This window comes from Rhinopithecus roxellana, chromosome 4 (assembly GCF_007565055.1).
Source record: "Rhinopithecus roxellana isolate Shanxi Qingling chromosome 4, ASM756505v1, whole genome shotgun sequence".
Taxonomy (NCBI): Eukaryota; Metazoa; Chordata; class Mammalia; order Primates; family Cercopithecidae; genus Rhinopithecus; species Rhinopithecus roxellana.
In genome coordinates, this window is record NC_044552.1 from 164,684,914 (window position 1) to 164,697,216 (window position 12,303).

At 36.7% G+C, this 12,303-nt stretch overlaps 1 protein-coding gene across 1 annotated transcript in view; it reads right to left on the bottom strand.

Annotated features, from left to right (window-relative positions):
• The window catches only part of ROS1 (ROS proto-oncogene 1, receptor tyrosine kinase), a 138,438-nt gene that overhangs the window by 44,124 nt on the left and 82,011 nt on the right, over window positions 1-12,303 (bottom strand). The window contains 5 exon segments of the mRNA XM_030928976.1: window positions 5,319-5,487; window positions 9,284-9,319; window positions 9,321-9,461; window positions 9,550-9,782; window positions 10,556-10,700. Of these exon segments, the coding sequence (XP_030784836.1) occupies window positions 5,319-5,487; window positions 9,284-9,319; window positions 9,321-9,461; window positions 9,550-9,782; window positions 10,556-10,700 (724 nt within the window).

Sequence of the window (12,303 nt, forward strand, 5' to 3'; positions counted from 1 at the left end):
AACCTACATTCTTCTCATGCCACATGGTACTTATTCTAAAATCGATCACGTAATTGGAAGTAAAACACTCCTCAGCAAATGCGAAAGAGCTGAAATCATGACAAACAGTCTCTCAGACCACAGTGCAATCAAATTGGAACCCAGGATTAAGAAACTCACTCAAAACCACACAATTTCATGGAAATTGAACAACCTGCTCCTGAATGGCTCCTGGGTAAATAATGAAACTAAGGCAGAAATAAATAAGTTCTTTGAAACAAATGAGAACAGAGACAATGTACCAGAATCTCTGGGACACAACTAAAGCAGTGTTAAGAGGAAAATTAGCGCTAAATGCCCACATTAGAAAGCCAGAAAGATCTAAAATCACCACCCTAACATCACAATTAAAAGAGCTAGAGAGGCAAGAGCAAACTATTCCAAAAGCTGGCAGAAGACAAGAAATAACTAAGATCAGAGAAGAACTGAAGGGGATAGAGACACAAAAAGCCCTCCAAAAAAAAATCAATGCATCCAGGAGCCATTTTTTTTAAAAAATAAAATAAATAACAAAATAGATAGACCACTAGCTAGACTAATAATGAAGAAGACAGAGAAGAATCAAGTATACACAATAAGAAATGATAAAGGGGATATCACCACTGACCCCACAGAAATACAAACTACCACTAGACAATTCAATAAACTCCTCTATGCAAATAAACTAGAAAATCTAGAAGAAATGGATAAATTCCTGGATGCATACACCAAGACTAAACCAGGAAGAAGTTGAATCCCTGACTAGACCAGCAGCCAGCTCTGGAATGGAGGCAGTAATGAATAGCCTACCAACCAAAAAAAGCCCAAGACCAGATGGATTCACAGCTGAATTCTACCAGGAATACAAAGAGGAGCTGGTACCATTCCTTCTGAAACTATTCCAAACAATGCAAAAGGAGGAATTCCTTCCTAATTCATTTTATGAAGCCAGTATCATCCTGATACCAAAACTGGGAAGAGACACAACAACAACAACAAACTTCAGGCCAATATACCTGATGAACATCGATGTAAAAATCCTCAATAAAATACTGGCAAACTGAATCCAGCAGCACATCAAAAAGCATATCCACCACGATCAAGTAGGCTTCATCCCTGGGATGCAAGGCTGGTTCAACATACGCAAATCAGTAAACGTAATCCAGCATATAAACAGAACCAAAGACAAAAATCACATGATTATCTCAACAGATGCAGAAAAAACCTTTGATAAAATTCAACATCAACACCTCTTTATGTTAAAAACTCTCAATAAACTAGGTACTGATGGAACATATCTCTAAATAATGAGCTATTTATGACAAACCTACAGCCAATATCATATTGAATGAGCAAAACCTGGAAGAATTCCCTTTGAAAGCAAGGATGTCCACTCTCACCACTCCTATTCAACATAGTATTGGAAGTTCTGGCTAGGGCAATCAGGCAAGAGGAAGAAATCAAGGGTATTCAGGAGATTTTGGGCTGAGACGATGGGGTTTTCTAAATATACAATCATGTCATCTGCAAACAGGGACAATTTGACTTCTTCTTTTCCTAACTGAATACCCTTTATTTCTTTCTCCTGCCTGATTGCCCTAGCCAGAGCTTCCAACACTATGTTGAATAGGAGTGGTGAGAGAGGGCATCCCTGAAAGGACGAGTTTGTGTCTTTTGTAGGGACATGAATGCAACTGGAAACCATCATTCTCAGCAAACTATCGCAAGAACAGAAAACCAAACACCGCATGTTCTCACTCATAGGTGGGAACTCAACAATGAGATCACCTGGACTCGGGAAGGGGAACATCACACACCGGGGCCTATCATGGGGAGGGGGGAAAGGGGGAGGGATTGCATTGGGAGTTACACTTGATGTAAATGACGAGTTGATGGGTGCTGATGAGTTGATGGGTGCAGCACACCAACATGGCACAAGTATACATATGTAACAAACCTGCACGTTATGCACATGTACCCTAGAACTTAAAGTATAATAATAATAATAATAATAATAATAACAACAACAACAACAATAAAAAGAAATGAAAACAGAATAAATCAAAGTCCAGTGAAATTGTATGACATAATATTCTGTTAAAAACATGTTTTAGCCTACTGAATAAAAAATTAAAACCGGGGAAAAAAAAGGGTATTCAAATAGGAAGAGAGGAAGTCAAGTTGTCTCTGTTTGCAGATGACACGATTTTGTATTTAGAAAACCTCATTATCTCAGCCCAAAAACTTCTTGAACTGATAAGCAACTTCAGAAAAGTCTCAAGATAAAAAAATCTATGTGCAAAAATCACAAGCATTCCTTTACACCAACAATAGGCAAGCAGAGAGCCAAATCATGAATGAACTCCCATTCACAATAGCTACAAAGAGAATAAAATACCTAGGAATACAGCTAACAAGGGATGTGAAGGACCTCTTCAAGGAAAACTACAAACCATTGCTCATGGAAATAAGAGAGGACACAAACAGATGGAAAAACATTCCATCTCCACGGACAGGAGTAATGAATATTGTGAAAATGGCCATTCTGCCCAGAGTAATTTATAAATTCAATGCTATTCTCATCTAACTACCACTGACATTCTACACAAAATTAGACAAAGCTATTCTAAATTTCACATGGAATCAAAGAAGACCCCATATAGCCAAGACAATCCTAAGCAAAAAGAACAAAGCTGGAGGCATCATGCTACCTGACTTCAAACTATACTACAAGGCTACAGTAACCAAAACAGCATGGTACTGGTACCAAAACAAATACATAGACCAATGGAGCAGAACAGAGACCTCAGAAATTACACCATACATCTACAATCATCTGATCTTCAACAAATCTGACAAAAACAAGCAATGAGAAAAGGATCTCCTATTTAGTAAATGGTGCTGGGAAAACTGGCTAGCCATATGCAGAAAGTTGAAACTGGGCCCATTCCTTACATCTTATACAAAATTTAACTCAAGATGGATTAAACACTTAAATGTAAAATCCAAAACCATAAAAACCCTAGAAGAAAACCTAGGCAATACCATTCAGGACATAGGCATGGGCAAAGACTTCATGACTAAAACACCAAAAGCAATTGCAACAAAAGCCAAAATAAACAAATAGGACCTAACTAAACTAAAGAGCTTCTGTACAGCAAAAGAAGCTATCATCAGAGTGAACAGACAACCTACAGAATGGGAGAAAATTTTTGCAATCTATCCGTCTGACAAAGGGCTAATATCCAGAATGTACAAGGAACTTAAACATATTTACAAGAAAAAGACAACTCCATCAAAAAGTCGGTAAAAGATATGAACAGACACTTCTCAAAAAACACATTTACACAGCCAATAAACATATGAAAAAAGCTCAACATCACTGATCATCAGAGGAGTGCAAATCAAAACTACAATGAGATACCATCTCACACCAGTCAGAATGGCGATTATTAAAAAGTCAGGAAACAATAGATGCTGACAAGGCCGTGGAGATAAAGGAACACTTTTACACTGTCGGTGGGAAAGTAAATTATTTCAACCATTGTGGAAGACAGTATGGCGATTCCTTAAGGATCTAGAACCAGAAATACCACTTGACCCAGTAATCCCATTATTGAGTATATACCCAAAGGAATATAAATCATTGTGCTATAAAGACAAATGCACACATATGTTTATTGCAGCACTATTTACAATAACAAAGATATGGAACCAAGTCAATCCATCAATGATAAACCAGATAAAGAAAATGTGGTATATATACACCATGGAATACTACGCAGCCATAAGAAGGAATGAGATCATGTCCTTTGCAGGGACGTGGATGAAGCTGGAAACCATCAGTCTTCAGCAAACTAACACAGGAACAGAAAACCAAACACCGCATGTTCTCACTCATAAGTGGGAGTTGAACATTGAGAACAGATGGATGCAGAGAGGGGAACAACACACACCAGGGCTTGTTGAGGGATAGGAGCTGAGGGGAGGGAACTTAGAGGACAAGTCAATAGGTGCAGCAAACCACCATGGCACGTGTATACCTATGTAATAAACCTGCATGTTCTGCACATGTATCCCATTTTTTAAGAAGAAATTTTTACAAAAGAAATATTCAGAAATATTCTAATATGATTAAATATTTTTAAATGAGCACTTGAAGTTTTTATTAGTGATGGATTTCATGAATTAGTGATAAGATTAACAATATGTCTCAACTTGGCACAAAATAAGTGATAAATGAAAATAAAGAAAATTATTATAAGTTTTGGAGCATTTTTCCTCCATTCTTTTTTTCTAATTTTTAATTTTTAGTTCTGGGGTACATGTGCAGGACATGAAGTTTTGTTACATGGGTAAACATGTTCCGTGGTGGTTTACTACACCTAGCAATCCATCACCTAGGTATTAAGCCCACATGCATTAGCTATTTTTCCTAATGCTCTCTCTCCCCCTACCCCTCTCCCTGACAGGTCCCAGCATGTGCTGTTCCCCTCCTTGTGTCCATGTATTCTCATTTTTCAGCTCCCACTTGTAAGTGAGAACATGCAGTGTTTAGTTTTCTGTTCCTGCATTAGTTTGCTGAGGATAACGGCTTCCAGCTTCATCCATATCCCTGCAAAAGACATGATCTCATTCCTTTTTATGGCTGCATAGTATGCCATGGTGTATATGTACCACATTTTCTTCATCCAGTCTAATGTTGATGGGCATTTGCATTGATTTCAAATGATTCCTTATTGTGAATAGTACTACAGTGAACATACGTGTGCGTGTATATTTATAATAGAATGATGTATATTCCTTTGGGTATATACCTAGTAATGTAATTTCTGGGTCAAATGGTATTTCTGGTTCTAGATCTTTGTTCCCTCCATTCTTGTAGCGCTCAACTCAAAGTTAAGTTATATCTTTCAGAACACTAGTTAATTTTTAATGAACTTCGTATATTTTTTGTTTTAGTATCTCAAATATAGTAGCCAATAAATATTTTTTGAACATTCAGTAACACTATTTTCATACAGTTATCACCACAAAATTGTCATAGCTAGACATGAAATAAGGATACTGAAAGAAGAAATAATTTTGCCCAGTTCAGGATCCAGCCAGACCCAGCCAGTATTATTTCATTACTGCCTGCAAGGTCTCCTACATTTTCTCAATTTCTTCATTCAAGTTCTAGAAATAATAATCTACTGCTTTTAAAGAACAATTTCATATATCTCTAGGATTAGTGAAGTAAGTGATAAGAAAGGAACTGAAACACAGAGTTTCTGAGTGTTGAGTATGTTAGTACTTACCTTTTGTCTTAAAGCTTTCTGGAAGTGAGGTACTATTTTCTCCCGTCTTATAAACCACCACTACTCTGACATTATATGAAGTATGAGGTTGTAGATTTGTGATATTACAGACATAAGCAGGACCTTGGCTGCATGAAGTTTTAACATGGTAAAACTCATTGTATTTCCACTAGAAAAAGAAGTTTCAATTAATATTTTTGTTTCTCTAAGAAAACATTCTCAAAACACAAAAATGTATAGGCTTATAGCAAATGATTAAAATTTAAGCATTCTTTTCTATTAAAGAACAAGAACTTCTTTATGAATGATCCCAAACATTACCCCACTGCCTATAGTCGTTTTGCTTTTTATGACAAGATATAACTGACTTACATGACTGTTCATGGGAGAAGCTCAATGTGGGACATACAGCTCTGACTATATATCATTGAGAAAGATTCAGAGCTACCACTTCTTGCTTATCCCAAAGGGTAGATACCTACATTTAATTCGGATGGCTAAGAATGCAAATCCACAGCTGTGGAACAACGATGGATCAGAACAACAGTACTTTCAAATCCCAGGGATTTGTTAATTTCATAGCAATAATATTTTTACATGCTTTGATTACATGTAATCTTTGATCAAGAAGTCCACAGTGACTTACAAACTAAGACATTGTTTTTCCTCCTAACACCCTCTTCAGACATGTAACCAGAATTCTTTATTTTTATACACTGGAAGCCTACGCAGCCAAAAGAAGAAAATTTTTGCCCACTATTATGAAGCTACTAAGTAGCAAAGCTAGAAGCTAAATACAGAAAATCTTGTTTTCATTCCACTTTAGATATTGGGCCTCTAATTATAGCTATCTGAAATTTCTTGCTCTGTGACATTGCTTTTTAAAAACCTATATATTTGGATCCTTAGTATCATGATTTGAAAATGATAATTTCTTAACATAAAAATAGGAAAAGACAAAAAGATATGGCACTTTGTCAAGGGTTCTTGATATATTTTCCCTCGTAGAGTTTCATGAAAAGGTCAGTTTCCATAAATACACTTAAATTATATCTACTTTTTCACTTAACACTTACGAGGTCACACCATTTCATTAAATGGACACTTTATATTAGTTTTCTATTCAGTAAGGAATAATTCTCTATAGCATTTTCACTCAGTAGACCACTATGTACAATAAGAAAGGGGAATAAGGGAATAGAAGGAATGAAAACTTAAAAAAATAGAACTGCTGATGTCAGGAACATGGCCTGCACTAAACTCATAAATGTATCAATCCCACTGAGACATATAGCTTAATAGCTTAATGAAACAGGTGCATTGAATCCATAATATTTACTGTGAACCTCAGAGAGAGAGAAATTAATTCCTGGCCTAAAAAACAATGGCTTAACTCTTTTTGGTTCTCTCTCCTTCATGATCTGGTGGAGAAATTACCTATAGTGAATAGTCTAGCTGACCCAACATTCCAAACCATCAAGAAATTTTCAGAGCTCCTTGAAGTGTCAGGAGATGTCTGACCAAGGGTACCGCTGGAAAACGGTAGAGTGTTGGCATCACCACAGCAATGAATGTCTGGGCAGACCACCAACTTGGAGAGGTGCCACCGGGTATCCCAGTAAATCACAAGGGTGTCAGGACTTTCCATTTGTCAGAGACTGACAAGTGCAGGAGTGGAGGCTACCACAGAGGGATTTTCAAATTATTTGAGTGGGAGTGAGAGGGAGCATCAGCTAAGATGTCTGAGAGTTTGGAACTTCAAAAACTTGTGGTTCTGATAGGGATTTGCCTGAACAGCTGAGAGAAATACAATTTTAATGGGCTTTCACGAAAAAATTACCAAAGAAAATTACTTGTTTCCTCCCCATTTTAAATATGTTCTTCTTCTATACACTTTTGTGAGTTGCTTATATTATGTAGAATTTAAGATCTAGATCAAGCTTGTCCAACTTTCAGCTTGTGGGCCACATGTGGCCCAGGACGATTTTGAATGTAGCCCAACCCAAATTCGTAAACTTTCTTTAAACATTATGATTTTTTTAAGGGAATTTTGTTTAGCTCATCAGCTATCGTTAATGTTAGTGTATTTTACATGTGGCCCAAGACAGTTCTTTCAGTATGGCCCAGGGAAGACAAAAGACTGGACACCCCTGATCTAGATAGAAACTTCACCTTGTGCTCCAGTTCCCTCATTTTTCAGATAAGGAAATTTTGACAGAAATGACAGAGACAAAGTTTATCATTTCCTTCCTGTTTCCTTTCTTAAAAAATCACTAATTAAAAAGACAAATATTCCCTTTTATTGCCCACTCCTCAGAGTTTCAGTGTGGAGTTATAGCATCATTCCCAGCTGTCCTGTCATTGTGAGATAGGTTCAAGTTATTCAAAAGAGACAGCACTTTCTGACTAGATAGCACTCATCAACCGTTGCAGAACCACAGAGTTTCACCTGCACTCATAGTTAGTATGTGTAGATGGCCACTCATGTACAAATGACCCTAACTTGTATTTGCAGCTTCATCATCTGCTAAATGTTCTGCCTGGAACCTGTGTTGAGCAAGTGTGAAAAAAGAAGAAGTTTAGAAACAAAAAGCACTGCATGAAAGTCATGAGAACCGGACCAGGAGATCTCTGTCTGCTGTCCTTCTCCCCAAACTTTAAAGAGTGGGATGGATGACTTAATGACACCTATTCCTTCCACAGACAACACCCTAACAGGACTGCCCTAGGGAGAAGTCAGCCCTGGGATTTTTCTCTGCCTGGTGACATCTGGCTTCTGTCTAGGTCTCCATTTCTGATCAATAAAAGGGTAGGCTAGGGTGTCAATTATCTCTAAAGTCTCTTCCCATTTCATTTCTTTGATAATCTTGGAAGTGCACTTTACATCCTTGACTTTAGACTGAACTGCATTAAGTTTACTAAAATAGATGTCATTTTAAAAGGCACTCCTCCAATTTCTCCAATTTAACTGCATTTTTATAAGGTGGCAATTTTTTAAATAGGCAACAAATCATCAGAAACATGCTCAACGGAAAAAGTCCAATTAAACTATGGCCTTTGAGTTTATTAACCCAATATTCAGTGTTGTCCCACAGTTTTCATAGTTTTTATTTATAAAGTATAAGATCACAAAAACACCTTACATAATAATTTTTAAACATCCTGGGGAATAACTGCATTTTTAAGAAGTAGTGAGGCCATGATTATACTTATTTGCTTTTTGAGTTACCACTGAACAAAACACTTCCAACCAATCTTTAAAAATATGTACACATACATAGGCCCAGAAATATACAAACATGCACATGCAAATACATAATGGTTAAAATAACAAGTAGCAATTATAAAAAATAACCAATTTTAAGTTTATCACCATAAAAGTCAGTGTAAGCTTTCCCCATCAATGAATTAATCAGGTTAATTGATGCCTTAAAATTCAGTGGGTGGCTTCTTATTGGTTAAAGCATGAAAAGTCTTGGATGAAGAATCATTTAAAGTTTGCCAGCCAACAACAAAACTACTTAAGAATAAGCTGGTTTTATGGTTTACTTCTGTCTTGTTACTGCACAGCCCTTAAATGATGAAAAGAACATTTCTAAACAAGGTTTTGGTTTTTTGTTTCTTCAGTTCTTTTTCATTTTGTTTTCATAGAAAACACCAAGTTACTATGGGCTTTAAACCAGAGAACCACGCTAACATCCAAACTAAGTAAAATATTACAAAATTAGTACACTATAACTTATACCCTTTTACATAACGTCTTTTAAAAGCAAATTAATCTCCCTGAGAATTCTTCCCACCAGAAATTAGTCTGGATAACTTACTGCTTCTGCATGCCAAACATAAATCAATGAAAGTTGTCAAATACATTGTTTATTTATACATGAGCATGTTCTTGATGTTTGAAAAACGCCTTTCCAATTTATTCTACATCATAAAATAAAGATTTGCCATTAAAAGTCTACCTTTTGTAGTTCAGCCCAAAATCTGATGAGGTTAACAGTTCGATGGAGCCTTCCAATTAAATTGCAAACTAGTGTTCTCTGGAACCAAGGAATAAGGTTTCTCTGGTGTGTTAAACATTTCCACAGTGACAGGATGACTCTCTGTACACCACATTTCCTCAGAGTGGCAGGCAAGAACCTTTTGGTAAAAAAGAACAATTGCTTAACCTTTTGAGAGCCTTGCACTTGAGAATGACAATAAAGAGTGCCTAGTATACTTACTGTACCTTTAACACATAAATATTTCCACCTGACAGTCTAGTAACAAGGAGAGTGAGCCTTCCATTTGGAAATTCACTTTGTCTTAGAGGAGTTTCAGGAATTAGGGCCAGGTGTGAGATTGCCAACTGATAGCGGACTGATTCTTTAGGTCCATTTGGCTTGTGAGATTCTCTCCAAGATATAATGAGGCTGGTGTCTGACCGCACAGTTGTATTAATGAGCTGCACTGCCTCTGGTACTGAAATAAATAGCAAGGAATGGTAAAGGATGCTGCAATAGCGCTGAAAGATGGAAAGAAGTAATGGAGTTTGGGTTGAAAAATAATCATACAGTATGAGCAGAATAAATAACAGATGTCCAGAAAGAAAGCCAGCCTCTTCTGCAATGGTAGGTTAACAGGCTGCCTAAAGGGCTCCCACTTATTTCTGCCCAGTGACCAAATCATTCTCTGACTCCAGCTCAATGATATGGCGAATGGGGAGTAACTCAATTTGGGTGAGTTTTCTGAATAACATCAGAGACATCTGAAATAAATGTCATCACCTCATAATAATCACCACCTCATCAGCTCTTAGAAAACCTTTTTAGACCTATTTTCTTTAAGGCAATACTGTTGCATAACTTTACACCTCAGGCTTCAGCAAAATTCACATAGAAAAAAGGCTTAGTTTTTCTATAGCTCACCACATGTACAGAAACCTATGAGTATCTGGAAAAAGAGTGACACTGTGTGGTAAGACTAAATAATGTGTTTCTTAGTCAAACAATATTGATTTCAATGTTTTACCTCCTAGTTGCTTTCTATTTTGATAGAATATTATTACTCAACTTCAGGGGTTAGAGTAAGGGTCAGCTCAAAGTTTTCTGCAAACACATTTTTCGTATTAAACTTAAGAAAGCTTACATACTAAAATTACTTCACATTCAGATTTTAAAAAATAAACATCGATGTACCCATCACATGTATCACAATATTCTGCTTGAGAAACCCACACCAAGCCCATAACTCACCTCCATTTTTAGTTTTTCCCCAGATCTCTCTTCCTGGTGGTAAATGTTCCAAAGAATCTGAATAATAATTTTTTACAGCTATCTGTATCCTGTATGTTGAAAACGGTTGTAAGTCTTCAATAAGAGCTATACTGTCCTGAAATTCCTGTAATTGATTTTTTAAAAATCAGTATCTTATTCTTGACATTTTATACAAATTGGTAGAAATTATTTAATCAAAGAGAGAACAAAGTTAAAGGCTCAAAAATGTTAATTTATTTTAAATTCTGGATTAATAATGGTAATACCACTGTGCAGTCTACCCAGACTCGAGTTGTTCAATATTTCCAAGAATAAATACCAAATGATTGGTAGCCCTCAGTAGGTTTTGTGGCATAAATCATTTCACAGGGGAAGTTAAATTCCTAGAAGAGGACACTATTTCCTTTCTTTCTTTTTTTTTTTTTTTTTTTTGAGACGGAGTCTAGCTCTGTCACCCAGACTGGAGTGCAGTGGCGCGATCTCGGCTCACTGCAAGCTCCGCCTCCCGGGTTTACTCATTCTCTGCCTCACCTCCCGATAGCTGGACTACAGGCGGCCGCCGTCTCGCCGCGGCTATTTTTTGTATGTTTTTTTAGTGAGACGGGTTTCACCGTGTTAGCCAGGATGGTCTAGATCTCCTGCCTCGTGATCCGCCCGTCTCGGCCTCCCAAAGTGCTGTGATTACAGCTTGATCCACCGCGCCCGTCCGAGGACACTATTTCATTAAAAAAAAGAAAAGAAAAGAAATTCAGCAAGATGATAGAAAACATGTGATACATATGTGAATACAATAAAATATTTTTATATTATCTAATCATTCTTAGAAATAAAGTTTAAGAGAGTAAAAAGACTTTCCTCAGACCAATGGTTCTCAACTTTGTTTATACTTCGCTATCATCTGGGAAGTTTTAAGAAACTACTATGCCTGGGTTCTATTGCCAGAGATTCTGACTGAGTTATCTGGGGTGAAGCCTAGATGCAGAGTGTTTTTTTGTAAAGCTTCGATGTGCCGCCAAGGTTGAGAACCACTGTCTTAGACCACTGTTAATCAATGGGAAGGCAATAAGACAGATTACATTTAATCACAGACATGTCCAGTGCTGCAAGTCCAATCTTGACCAGCCAAATGATCTAACCTATCTGAAATTACTCATTTTAGAAATGTGTAAAAAGGGTTAATTAGACAAAATTAAGGAAATAATGAAAAATCACATACACTTTATGGGAAAGCATATAGTGTTTAACATCCAACAGTTAGTCAATTTCACCTTTTGAATAGGCTAAACAAAGCCAAGCACAAAGCAAAATATTGGATATATGTGATTCCATCACTAAGACAACTGAAATACTAATGAATATATTTCATCATTCAATGATTGAATGATAGTGCCAATTCATTCAAGAAATATCTAGTGAATGCCTAGACAGTGCCAATGACTGTGCTAGGTGCTAGGCATACAATAATGACTAAAAACAGTACCTGTATAGCAGTATATCTCTCTGCAAATAGGAAACAAAAGAAGAATATAATATACAATTTTCATATTAGATAAATGCTATGGAGAAGAGGTATAAGGCAATGTTCTTTCCGTCCAACTCATTTCTTACTCCTCAATCTTCAGTCTGCTCCATAGGCCACAAGAATAAGTCTCTATCATTCTCTCTGAGGATAATTAGATAATCAGGGAGGGGAATAAACCCAATTCTTTCTGGACGCTCAGAAAACT